General features: G+C 38.6%; 2 protein-coding genes across 7 annotated transcripts in view; one reads left to right on the top strand and one right to left on the bottom strand.

The window, feature by feature from the left end:
- FAM180B (family with sequence similarity 180 member B) overlaps positions 1-14,135 on the bottom strand; it is a 336,925-nt gene that overhangs the window by 191,829 nt on the left and 130,961 nt on the right. The window lies entirely within an intron of this gene.
- FNBP4 (formin binding protein 4) overlaps positions 1-14,135 on the top strand; it is a 45,087-nt gene that overhangs the window by 12,184 nt on the left and 18,768 nt on the right. For 3 of the 6 annotated variants that reach the window (XM_078433464.2, XM_078433462.2, XM_078433463.2), the window contains exons 7-12: positions 2,910-3,251; positions 4,755-4,965; positions 8,272-8,393; positions 10,189-10,293; positions 11,596-11,729; positions 12,710-12,894. In XM_078433464.2, coding sequence (XP_078289590.2) covers positions 2,910-3,251; positions 4,755-4,965; positions 8,272-8,393; positions 10,189-10,293; positions 11,596-11,729; positions 12,710-12,894 — 1,099 coding nt within the window. Of the gene's footprint in view, positions 1-2,909; positions 3,252-4,754; positions 4,966-8,271; positions 8,394-10,188; positions 10,294-11,595; positions 11,730-12,048; positions 12,895-14,135 lie in introns of those variants that run through there. The other 3 variants (XM_078433465.2, XM_078433467.2, XR_013550218.2) reach the window with 2 other exon arrangements.

Raw genomic sequence — 14,135 nt, forward strand, 5'->3', positions numbered from 1 at the left:
GAGGCTCATTGGGTCATCATGAAAAGGATGTGGGAGCAGGCAGGCTTCAGATCTCCTTCTCTAGTTCAGAATAGTTCTGTTTTGGGAACCCACATGTTTTTTTTGTTTTAAGCCGAAATCTAGTTGGACACTAAACCCACTGAGCCACCCAGGCTCCCCATATCTTGAATTTTTTATTTTTTTTAATGTTTGTTTATTTTTGAGAGAGACAGAGCGTGAGTAAGGGAGGGGCAGAGAGAGGGAGAGATAGAATCCTTAGTAGGTTCTGAGCTGTCAGCTCAGAGCCTGACATGGGACTCAAACCCACGAACTGTGACATAATGACCCAAGCCAGAGTCAGACGCTTAACCAACTGAGCTACCCAGGGGCCCCATGTACCTTAAATTTTTAAATGATGGGTTTAAATAGGAGGTATATTAACATATATTTTTAGGGGGTGCCTGGCTGGCTCAGTCGGTATAGTATGCCACTCTTGGTCTCAGGGAAGGGAGTTCAATCCCCATGTTGGTGTGCCGCCTACTTAAAAATACATACATACATACATACATACATACATACATACATACATACATACTTTTGGAACAATTTGGTTTTTACAACTCCAGGCGGGAGATAGACTATTTTTCTTTTGAGGTGGACTAAATATTATACCAGTGAAAGAAGTGAGCAATATAGGTATAACAACACATTTCACTTTTCTCTTTGTCACTTTCCTAACATACCTCTTAGGTTATGTCATCTTACAAAAGAGAGTAGAGATTTATCCAGTTATATAACTGACAAAACTTAGATTTTATTTAATTGTTTAAATCTGCTTCTTGCTAACTTGCCTTTTGACTTGGGAGAATAGGTGGAAGGATATGTGTGAATCGCACCCAGAACTAGGTTCTAGTTCAAACACTGCTTTCCTTGTATGGAAAGATCCCAAATGTCCATCGATGGATGAATGGATAAAGATGTGGTAGATAGATACAATGTAGTATTACTCGGCAATCAAAAACAATGAAATCTTCCCATTTGCAGCTACAGGGCTGGAACTAGAGGGTATTATGCTAAGCACAATCAGCCAGAGAAAGACAAATATCATATGACTTCACTCATATGAGGAATTTAAGATGCAAAACAGATGAACATAAGGGAAGGAAGGAAAAATAATATAAAAACAGGGGGACAAAACATATAAGACTTCTTAAAAAAAATTTTTTTTTTTACATTTATTTTTGAGAAGCAGAGCACAAGTGGGGGAAGGGCAGAGAGAACGAGACACAGAATCCGAAGGAGGCTCCAGGCTCTGAGCTGTCAGCACAGAGCCCAATGTGGGGCTTAAACCCACAAACCATGAGATGATGACCTGAGCCAAAGTCAAGACACTTAACTGACTGAGCCACCCAGGCACCCCAAGAGACTTCTTAAATATGGAGAACAACAGAGTTACTGGAGGGGTTGGGGGGGGGGGGATGGGCTAAATGGGTAATGGGCATTAAGGAATCAACTCCTGAAATCATTGTTACACTATATGCTAACTAACTGGGATGTGAATTCAAAATAAAACAAAAAAAACCACTGCTTTCCTCAAGTAACAATGTTTGCATTTTACACTTGTAAGGAAAATGGTACAAATATATATACTAGTCTGTTGGCCGTTTGTGGTTTTTAAGAACATCCCATGGTTGGGGCGCCTGGGTGGCTCAGTCATTTAAACATGCAACTCTTGATTTAGGCTCAGGTCGTGATCTCATGGTTCATGGGTTGGAGCCCCACATCAGGCTCTGTTCTGACAGTGAGGAGCCTGCTTGGGATTTTCTTTCCCTCTCTGTCAGCCTCTCCTCTGCTTGTACATGCATGTGCTGTGTCTCTTTCTCAAAATAAATAAAAAGGAAGGTTGATAATTAAAAAATATATATATATATATATTTATATATATATATATTTATATATATTTATATTTATATTTATATATCCAGTGATTGAGGGGTGCCTGGGTGGCTCAGTCAGTTGAATGGCCAACTTTTTTTTTTTTTTTTTTTTTTTTGAATGGCCAACTTTTAATTTCTGCTCAGGTCATGATCTCACACTTTGTGGGGAGTGCTGCTTGGGATTGTGCTGCCAGTGGGGAGCCTGCTTGGGATTCTCTGTCTCCCCCTCTCTCTGCCCCTTCCCCGCTTTCAAAAATAAATAAACATTAAGAAAATAATATGCACTAAGTGGTGCAGTTGCTCTGGAAAACAGTGTGTGAAGGTTCCTCAAAAAATTAAAATAGATCTACCCTATGACCTAGCAGTAGCACTGCTAGGAATTTACCCAAGGGATACAGGAGTGCTGATGCATAGGGGCACTTGTATCCAATGTTTATAGCAGCACTTTAAACAATAGCCAAATTATGGAAAGAACCTAAATGTCCATCAACTGACAAACGGATAAAGATGTGGTTTATATATACAAGGGAATACTACTTGGCAATGAGAAAGAATGACTTCTGGCCATTTGTAGCAACATGGATGGAACTGGAGAGTATTATGCTAAGTGAAATAAGTCAGGCAGAGAAAGATACCATGTGTTTTCACTCATGTGGATCCTGAGAAACAGAAGACCATGGGGAGAGGGGAAGGGGGGAAAAAGTTACAGAGAGGGAAGGAGGCAAACCGTAAGAGACTCTTAAATACTGAGAACAAACAGGGTTGATGGGGGGGTGGTGAGGGGAAAGGGGGTGATGGGCATTGAGGAGTACACCTGTTGGGATGAGCACTGGGTGTTGTATGGAAACCAGTTTGACAATAAATTATATAAAAAATATGCAGTGATTGAAAAACAGTCATTTTTAGCATGAACAATTGTGTGTGTTATATTTATTCAGGTAAAGTTTTTTTATTTTTTCATTTGAAAAATAAATGAGATTATTTTATTTATAGGAAGTAAATGAAGGAATTCAGGCTCTCTCAAATAGTGAGGAGGAGAAGAAAGGGGTGGCAGCATCACTGCTTGCTCCTTTGCTGCCTGAGGGAATAAAAGAGGAAGAAGAGAGATGGAGAAGAAAAGTAATTTGTAAAGAATCAGAGCCCGTTTCCGAAGTGAAAGAAACCAGTACGACAGCAGAAGAAGCAGCAACAATAATAAAGCCACAGGAAATTACATTAGACAACATGGAAGATCCTTCTCAGGAGGATCTTTGCAGTGTTGTTCAATCTGGAGAAAGTGAAGAGGAAGAGGAACAAGATACCCTTGAATTGGAGCTGGTTTTGGAAAGAAAAAAAGTAAGTTTTTGTTAAGTACATTTTTTCCCCTATTACTATCACACTCTCGGGTCATTGTGCTCTGTTTATAACCATTACCAGGATTTTGTTTTTCTCAACCTTTTGTCTACATATGTTTAAGCTGATGCAATAAAAACCTTAACTATCGAGTTATAGTTCTTTTGGTTCCTGATGATGCTTTTGATAGTTGACTAATAAAGACTGACATTGCTCTGATTTAATGATAGCTAGATACAGTGAGGAATGACTATCTTTGATTTAGACTCTTAACAAATGAGCATGGTAGATTCTTAGTGATAACTTGGTTTTTATTTTTTTTTTTTATTTTTTTTTTTTTATTTTTTTTTTTTTATTTTTGGGACAGAGAGAGACAGAGCATGAACGGGGGAGGGTCAGAGAGAGAGGGAGACACAGAATCGGAAACAGGCTCCAGGCTCCGAGCCATCAGCCCAGAGCCTGACGCGGGGCTCGAACTCACAGACCGCGAGATCGTGGCCTGGCTGAAGTCGGACGCTTAACCGACTGCGCCACCCAGGCGCCCCCGATAACTTGGTTTTTAAATTAAAGTACAGGTTGACTTCCAGTGATCCACCTATGGCGTTATTTAAATAGTTAAATGGGTCTTGTAAGATAATAGATTAAGAGAAACTCATAATTTCATGTGCTTCCTTTCAAAAAAGATGGTCCTCAGGAAATTTTCTCGATTGAGAAGTTGATTTTTACAATTTTCTGCCCTGATTTTTCTTTTTCTTTTTCTTTTTCTTTTTCTTTTTCTTTTTCTTTTTCTTTTTCTTTTTTTCTCTTTCTCTTTCTCTTTCTCTTTCTCTTTCTCTCTCTCTCTCTCTCTTTCTCTTTTTCTTTCTCTTTTTCTTTTTCTTTTTCTTTTTTTTTAATGTTTATTTTTGAGAGAGTGTGAGTGAGCCAGGTAGAGGCAGAGAGAGAGCAGGAGAGGGAGAATCCCAAGCAGGCTCCATACAGTGCTCATCATGGACCCCCACACGGGTCTTGATCCCACAACCACGAGATCATGATCTGAGCCAAAACCAAGAGTCAGACACTTAACCGACCGAACCACCCAGGTGCCCCTGCCCTGATTTTTCTTGAAACAGTTTTGTCTGCTGTTTGGAGTATGAATCAGAAATGTAACAGGTGTTATAACGGCAATATCTCCTTTAAGCTTTTCCACTTTTGGAAAATTTAAAGCTATCAGGGACAAGCTACGTTAGACTCTATCTATTGTGTTCATGTACTAGAAACTTTGTCTCAGTGAATCTCTAGAACCTTTTCCCTTTCAAACTGGTATTTGTTAACTACAATCATGAATAAGTGTTTGCTGAGTAACGAGCATAATGCTTGGCGCTGATGGAAAAAATGTATTAAATACTTCTGTCCTCAAAGGATTTTAATTCTGATAATGCACAGTTATCATTCTTGGTCTCACAGATGCTTAAGTGTTGACGAACAGGTAATAACACTCTAACTTTGTTGTCATGTTCATTGTAGGCAGAGTTACGAGCCTTGGAGGAAGGAGATGGTAGTGTGTCAGGGTCTAGTCCATGTTCTGACATCAGCCAGCCAGCGTCTCAAGATGGAATGCGTAGACTTATGTCTAAAAGGGGGAAATGGAAGATGTTTGTTCGAGCTACCAGTCCAGAATCTACCAGCCGGAGTTCTAGCAAAACTGGACGAGAGACTCCAGAAAATGGGGAAACTGGTAATTTGTGTTTTACGTTAAATTTGCAGAGTTGAAAGATACAAAGGGGAAATCCTTAGCCTTTTTTTGTTTTGTTTTGTGTTTTGTTCCCTTTTCAGCAAGAAGGAGGTAGCACTTGCATCCTTTTATGGAAGTGCTGGAAAGGGAGCTTCCTTTCACTTCTTTAACTGCTCTGTGAAAAGTAGAGAAGTGAAAGGAAGCTCCCTTTCCAGGAGCTTTGGTTGGGGATTCACTACTGGGGACTACCTCTTCCTCAAAAACAGAAAAGCAAGATTCACTCCCTTTTTAAAAATCTTGGTACAGTAACTGCCTTATCTGTATTTTTTTAAAACATTTTATTCATTTATTTTTGAGAGAGAGAGAGAGAGTAGGACAAGCAAGGGAGGGACAAAGAGAGGGAGACACAGAATCTGAAGCAGGCTCCAGGCTCTGAGCTGTTAGCACAGAGCCCAACGTGGGGCTCGAACTCACGAACTGGGAGATCATGACCTGAGCTGAAGTCAGACGCTTAACTCACTGAGCCACCCAGGTGTCCACTGCCTTATCTGTATTAAGTCCATGAGCTCTCATTAGCTCACTGTTTCTGTTTGTAAGCAAGGCAGGCAAGGACTACCTCTGCCAAGCCCAGCCTCCTCTCTGCTCTCTCTCTGGTTTTTTGTTTAGATAGATTAGTCTTTTCATGAGGACCCAACTTATCTCTATTCAGGGTAATGTAGTAGAGACCCTGCTGCATCTTTCCAATCTGTTAATAGAACTAATATCTTAATCTCCATTTGACCCTGATTCTTTAGTGGAAAATTAGCAGTAAGATTTGAGCACTAGACCTTAGTTTGGTGTACTTAACAAAAGATACTTTTATGGGTTATGGTCAAAATACGATAAATAAACAAAAACACAGTAATAAGTAAATGCAGACATCCTTGTTCGAGATTTTTTTTCAATCATATAGAAGAATATGAAGTGAAAATCATCTTTTCCCGATTTGCATTCCTTACCTCTGAAGTCCATTTTCTCTGTCCTTTACCTATATCTTTCCAGACCTTTTCCGCTGTATTCATTTGTGGTTGTGTGTATATGTGTAGTCTGTACATGTGCATGTGTAATTTTTGCCATAGATGAGATTAACCATGTGGATTGTTAAACATACTTAAAGTGTAAAATTACTGTTTTTAACCACCAAGTACAAAAGATATTTTCGTTTAACTCTTCTTCATCAGTGGACATTTGAGTTGTGTCCATGTTTCACTTTTAAAAGTAATACTGTAGTTGTATTATTAGGTAATACCAGCAAGCCATTCAAGTGTCCATCCAGGGTAGAATGGATAAATTGTGGTGTGTTCTTGCAATTGAATACTAAGCAACCATGAAAAAAGGTCAATGGTCTACAGTTAATATGCATTAAAATGAATCTAAGAAACAATAGTGTTGAATTTAAAAAGCTACAGGAGAACACATATGTTTGTATTCTCTGTATGTAAGTTGGAAAATCGTAAAAAATATTGTGCTTAAAGATCTTTCCATGATGGAACTAGAGGAAGGCACTTAAACCACAAGGGTAGAGATCACGTTTGATGTGGATGTGATGGCAGAGGCACTGTGAACTTTAGAAGTGCCTGTGATAGTTTTCCACTAAGCTGGGTTGTGGTTTCTTGAGTTCTCATTTCTTTCTTTATATTTATTATATACATACAGTACTTCACAATAAAAACAATGTTGTAATAAACATCTTGGTATATATATCTTTATGCAGATTTTAGTGACATTATAGTATAGATTCCTAGTGATATAATATTATTAGGTCCAGGGGTATATAGATCCTATCTAATTGCCCTTTGAAATAGGCAAAAGTCTTAGAGCACTAGTAGTGCTTTAAATTGTTAAAGTCTTTTACCTGCCAGCAAATGTAAGATGTCTAATATACAAATGAATTACAAACTGGTAAGTGGGGGGGGAGAGATTTGGTTTCAAACAATTTTTTTAAAATTTTTTTTTATTTTTACATTTATTTTTGATAGAGCACAAGTGGGGGAGGGGCAGGGAAAGAAGGAGACACAGAATAGGAAGTAGGCTCCAGGCTCTGAGCTGTCAGCACAGAGCCTGATGCGGGGCTCAAACCCACAAACTGTGAGATCATGACCTGAGCTGAAGTCAGACGCCCAACCGACTGAGCCACTCAGGTGCCCCGGTTTCAAACAATTTGAAAACGCAGAAGGAATATTAATAAGAGCAAGGCCATTATATGATAAGATTAAGTACTTAATATAAACTTTTAGGCCAATAAAAGTTATTGAAAGTGATGTTAAAAGTCACATTATTCTTTACATCAAAGATTAACCAGAGTCAAGAAAAAGTATTTAAATTTAGTTATTTCTTAAATCACTTGATAGCCTCATGACAGAATGATTTATATCCTGTATGCGGACTAGTTTGATAAGCACACATCTAGGTGGTAAGCAAACATAACAGAGAGGTGGTAAGCAAACATAACAGTTTGTGTCTTTTACTCCATTTAAGTTGATGGTAAACCTGTTCTCTTTCGAAGATTCCCACTAAGAGACATCACCAAGCAGAAGAGTAGTTTGGTCCGATATAGATTGTCTACAGGTCTTAACCAGTTTAGAAAGGAGTTTATCAGGTAGTTTAAAATTAATGCTGCTGTGATAGTGAAACCCTTTTTTTCAAAACTCATATTGTGAAGAAACTTTATGTATCCCAGGTTTGATAACCTAGCTTTTTTTTTTTAATTTTTTTTTTTTTTTTAACGTTTATTTATTTTTGAGACAGAGAGAGACAGAGCATGAACGGGGGAGGGGCAGAGAGAGGGAGACACAGAACCGGAAGCAGGCTCCAGGCTCTGAGCCATCAGCCCAGAGCCTGACGCGGGGCTCGAACTCACGGACCGCGAGATCGTGACCTGAGCCGAAGTCGGACGCTTAACCGACTGAGCCACCCAGGCGCCCCTGATAACCTAGCTTTTATAAGTAATTGAAGTAATGGTATCCTGGAATAGATTAGAAAAGATAAAGTAGATGAATGTGAAAGGGAAACTAAAGACTACAGGGTAATGTGGTAAAACAGATTGTTATTTATAGACATTTTAAGAAAGGGGATTATAGAGGATAAGGTTTTTTGGCTTTTTAAAGACAGGTGGATAAGTCATTACGGTTTATTTAATAAAGAAAACAGGCAAAGGAAAAAGAACTAAAATTTTTTTTTCAGATATCGCTGCTATAGAAGTAAGAAAAGTTACGTGATGTACTATATTAGTATTCCTTTTGAATTAATTTTACATGTTTTCTTTTGTAGTAATTGGTGCTGACACTTCAGAAAAAATAGATGAAAATTCAGACAAAGAGATGGAAGTCGAAGAATCTCCAGAGAAGACAAAAGTACCAACAGCACCTAAAGAAGAAGAACAAGATTTGAAAGTATGTATTTAACATGGCTTGACAAATTTTTAAAAAAATATTTTTAATGTTTATTTTTGAGAGCGAGAGAGCGTCCAAGAAGAGGAGGGGTAGAGAGGGGAGACAGAGGATCCGAAGTGGGCTCTGTGCTGACAGCAGAGAGCCTGATACAGGGCTCAAACTCATGGACCATGAGATCATGACCTGAGCCAAAGTTGGAGGCTTAACCAACTGAGCCACTCAGGCGCCCTGACAAATAGATATTTTTAAAGTTTGTTTTTCTTTTGAGAATGAGTGTGTGCATGAGCAGGGGAGGGGCACAGAGGGAGAGAGAATCCCAAGCAGGCTGCACACTGGCAGGGCAGAGCCCAAGGCAGGAGTTGATCCCACAAACTGTGAGATCATGACCTGAACAGAAGTCAGGAGTTGGATGCTTAACTGATTGAATCACCCAGGCACCCGGACAAATATTTTTAAATTGGGCAACTGTTAAACTACATTCTTTGTTAGCAAGTACTGAAAGTAATCTTTGCTATCTCCAAATATAAGTCATTTATTTAGTTATGTGAAAAGGTCATATTTCAGGCTGTAACACTGAGTTAGAAGACTGGCTTGATGTAGAGAAATTACCTAAAAATAAATTCTAAATGCTTTAATTGCTTTCTTTTAAAAGTTACGCCTTCTGGGGCGCCTGAGTGGCTCAGTCGGTTAAGCATCCAACTTCGGCTCAGGTCATGATCTCACGGTTCGTGGGTTCGAGCCCCGCATTGGGCTCTGTGCTGACAGCTCAGAGCCTGGAGCCTGTTTTGGATTCTGTGTCTCCCTCTGTCTCTGCCCCTCCCCCACTCACACTCTGTCTCTCTCTGTCTCAAAAATAAATAAACATTAAAAAAAAAAAATTAAAAAAAAATAAATAAAAGTTATGCCTTCAGGGGCAACTAGGTGGCTCAGTTGGGTAAGTGTTCGACTTCTGCTCAGGTCATGATCTGATGGTTTATGGGTTTCAACCCCACATCAGGTCTTCTGCTGTAAGCACAGAGGCCACTTCAGATTCTCTGTCTCCCTCTCTTTGCCCCACCCATGCGCACGTGCCCATGTTCTCTCCTCTCTCTCATAAGTAAATAAACAAAATATGAATAAATGAAATTTAAGCCTTCATTGGAAAGCAATAATAGTGTATCAATGTAGGCTCCTGTAGTTTGGAAGTACTGAAGAGACTAAAAGTCACAAATTTAATTTCTGCGTGTACTTCTCTTTACATAAAGGCTAACTCGGTTCCAATTTTATTTCTAGCCTGATGTCAAGAGAATTGGACCATATAAATATGTGGCTATTTAAGGATGGTCTGTTGGAAAAATCACATAGTACATTCTTTTGACTCGAAAGAGTTTATCCAGTCACTGGCTAGTGTACAACCATGTGAAAGGGACTGGGAGAATTAATTTTGTTCAGTGCGTAGCTGATAAAAGCACTTAGTAATAATTAAATGATAGTTTGGACACTATTGGGAGTTACATCATTTAATATCTATTTTCACCTGTTGAATTCTATATTGTCTCAAAGTATACATTCAATTTCTCTAGGCTTGTCCTTATTTATCACTTGTTATGTGAAGTATTTTAACATAAATTAGAGTTTTCTACATAACTAGAAATAACTAGAGTTATTTTCATGACTGTTCAGATGCAACTATTTAAGAAGGGCTGTTTCTAGGCAGACCCTTTTTTTTAGTATGTTTAAGAACAAAATAGTTTACATAATACAGAAAAATGTTGCTGATTCAATTTTATTTTTCTCTTTCTTTCCTACATTACAGTTTCAGATTGGAGAACTGGCAAATACCCTGACAAGTAAATTTGAATTCCTAGGCATTAATAGACAGTCCATCTCCAACTTTCATGTGCTGCTCTTACAGACTGAGGTAATTTAGGCATTTATGTATAGTTGGTCTTTGAGTAAAATGCTCTATGTGTAAGGCATTTATCTTATTTTTTTAATCCTAAATTAAAATTTTTAACATTGGTGCAAATCTGAACGACTAACCCAGGAAACAAAACTGTGTATTAGCTAAAGCAAAACGTAACTATGAAGATAAATACTAAGATTTTATGTGTGGGGATACCACCTTCAGTAGGCGTATATTCTATTTTATGTTTAAAAAATATTTTTTTATACAAAAATGCTGATTCAAAGGGGGCACATGTGCCCCAATGTTTATGGTAGCACTGTTAACACTAGCCAGATTATGGAAAGAGCCCAAATGTCCATTGACAGATGAATGGATAAAGAAGATGTGGTATCTGTATACAATGGAATATTAGCAATCAGAAACAATGAAATCTTGGCATTTGCAACAGTGCAGATGGAACTAGAGTCTATGCTAAGTGAAATTAGAGAAAGACAAATATATGACTTCACGCATATGTGGAATTTAAGATACAAAGCAGGTGAACATATGGGAAGGGAAACAAAAATAATATAAAAATGGGGACAGGGACAAAACATAAGAGACCCTTAAATATAGAGAACAAACAGGTTGCTGGAGGGGTTGTGGGTGGGGGGATGGGCTATAAATGGGCAAGGGGCATTAAGGAAGACATTTGTTGGGATGAGCACTGGGTGTTACATGTAAGGGATGAACCACTGGATTTTACTCCTGAAATCATTATTGCACTATATACTAACTAACTTGGATGTAAAATAAATAAATAAATGAATGAATGAATGCATTAAATAACACAATGAGCCTAATAACAGATTCACATCAAACTAAAAATAAAAGTTTGGAGTCCTTTTGTAACCTGAATAGTTTACAACATGGTAGAGCAGGATTCAGTAAGGAACTCCTGTAGGAAGCTTACCTCCCTAAGTATTGAACCTTTGCTTTTGATTACTGAACCAAATGAACTCTCTACCAAAAACTAAAATTGCTAGGGAATTAATATAGTCCAAAGGAGAAAAACAAAACTGCTACTCATTTTCACAGATACCGGAGAGCTGGCAGTATAAAAATGTACTAAGGTCCAATCTTGTTTTTCAGAACTGTGTAGAGCAAACAATATTTTATATGAAATTAAGACAGTATTTCTGTGCGTTTTGGGCCTACTTTCCTTTTGTGAGAGTATAGCAGTACAGTTGTGGACCAGAAGACCTGTCCCTTTTATTTCTGTCTTCTGATGTAACAGTAAGCCTTTTAACTTATTTCTCTGTTTGTTGATTCTAGACTCGGATTGCAGACTGGAGGGAAGGGGCTCTTAATGGGAACTACCTTAAACGAAAACTTCAGGATGCAGCAGAACAACTAAAACAGTATGAAATAAACGCCACTCCTAAAGGCTGGTCCTGCCACTGGGACAGGTACGCACTCTTCTCCCCTTTTCACCTTTCACCTTTGACATCTCAGACATGATTTGTGATCACCACCACCTGACGACATGACAGCCTGTCCGGAGACTGAGAGCAGCTGCAGTTAGCGGTGCTGGGCAGGCAGAGCACCGCAAGCACTTACAGTTTGGGCCAGCCACACGGAGAAACAAAAAGCAATGTTTAAAGTGTTCCATGTAACGGATTTTTTCCCAAGATGGACAAAGCTGGTTTTTACTCTCCAGAGTGTTGTTGCACGGAGTAGGGCGGGCTTGGGGGTTAAGCGCATGCGAGAGCTCTGTGCGCTTTACAGGACCTCTGGAAGCAACTACTCCTGATTAACCTCGGTGAAGTTAAGGAAAGCTTCGTGCCAGAAGATGTGAATGAAGAACAAGATTACTATCTTCTGCCAGCAGGTCAGATGAAAACATTTCTTTTTATATTTGGCTTTTCTTGATTTTTTTTTTCGTTATTTGAAATCTTTGCTCTTTTATTTTTCAGCTCCCAGATCCTCTCCCTCTCTTTAGCTTTCACTGTGTTTGATATCAAGAGTATGAAATGTGAATTCCACGGTCCAAGAGGGGAAGAGTCACCTTTCGCAAACTTCGTTGTTCTCTTCTTTGGAAGGGAAATTAGTGTTCTAGGAGATTGAGTCCCTTCGTTAATGAAACTTGAAACCCTGTTAAACATTGGCAAAAAACAAAACAAAATGTGAGAGGTGTTTTCTAAGTCATCTGTTGGAGTGAGGGCTCAGGGCTGTATTCACAGAGCTGCTGGCAGTGCAAATAGCTTTGAATTATCCTTGGTTCTTCATCCTCAATTGTCAAAGCTCTTTGTTGCCTTTGTGAATAGCAGTCCATTAAGAAGAGGTTCGTCCCTGTGAGAGCAGACTGCTGTCCTGGGACAGGACCAAACGGAAGTGTCTTTGTAGGAGAATGGGTCTTAAAACGTGTGTTTTCTTTCTTGTAATTTAGGGATCATAGACGATATTTCTATGTAAACGAACAGTCGGGCGAGTCTCAGTGGGAGTTCCCAGATGGTGAGGAGGAAGAGGAAGAAAGCCAAGCACAAGAAAGAGACGAGACTCTTCCTAAACAGACCTTGAAAGACAAAACTGGCACTGATTCAAATTCTACAGAATCTTCTGAGAATTCCACAGGTGGGACAATTTACCCTATATTAATTGGAGAGAAATACTTTTGGAGAAAAAAAGATTTGTGTTAGTTGGTACCATAAAAGAAGAAAGTAATTCAAATCATAGCGTAAATTTCTAGCTAAAAAATAGTGGCTTAACATAAAAATACAAGAGTTAATACTGAAGAAAACTAAGGCAGGGACTGCTTAGAAATCAGCAGACTATTAATATCAGACTTTGTTAAAAAATAAAATGATGAGCCAATATATTTTGATTTTTAAAAGATTGTCCCATAGGAGCTTCCATCTGCTTTCTAGATAGGATGCTCCCGATTCAGGAATCATTTAATGTACCCAATTAGATCTAACAACAACAAAAAGATTGTCCTATAACCACTCTGTCATGCCACAAAGCCGTGTATCCACTAACAGGAATGTTAATGTTGAGGAGCTAGTAGCTGAATTGTCAATATCTTTGTGGGGTGATAATAGATTTGTTTTCCCTTTCTGTGGAAAACTTAATCTGTAGATAGTGCAGCCTCATTTTTGCACTCCACCAGCCTTATTTTTGCACTCCACTATTCTTACAAGTATGGTTGTTGTAAATCAAAATATTCTGAAGAAATGGTATGAAACTAGGACCATTATTTCAGGGAAGCAAAATAATCATTGGAAATTGCCAACAATATTCTAGCATAAAACAGACAGGATGGCTCAACCCAGTAGATATTCTCCTAGAGGTCTTTAGTTTTGTTGTATACATTAACTTATTTTTACTTATGTATTTATTTTTTGAGAGTGTGGGGGAGAGGGGCAGAGGGGAAGGGAGCATTTTAAGCAGGCTCTGTCCTGAGCAGGGGGCTCGATATGGAGCTCGATCCTATGACCATGGATCATTACCAAAATCAAGAGTTGGATACTCAACCGACTGAGCCACACAGGCACTCTTTATTTTGTTGTATACGTTTTTAAAAAGGCTTTCATAGCTCCTTAGTTAATAGGAGCTCCTCTAAAGAGGAGTGGCTTGATTTCCACATCTTGGAAGATGCATTTTTGCCCCTCTAAATCCACCATTCTTGGAATGACAGAAATAAGTGAATAGTGAAGCCTAGTCAAGGCTATGATTTTTCATTCTAAAAAACTGGTAGCTGTTTGTTAAAATGACAGTACGTGAAACAGGAGTCTGTGATTTGGCTTTTAAAGTAATAAACATTTAAAGGTAAAGGCATGGAATTTGTTGGTAACATAGGGAGTGGACAGCTGAAT

Source organism: Panthera onca, chromosome D1 (genome assembly GCF_046562875.1).
Source record: "Panthera onca isolate mPanOnc1 chromosome D1, mPanOnc1 haplotype 2, whole genome shotgun sequence".
NCBI classification, from domain to species: Eukaryota; Metazoa; Chordata; class Mammalia; order Carnivora; family Felidae; genus Panthera; species Panthera onca.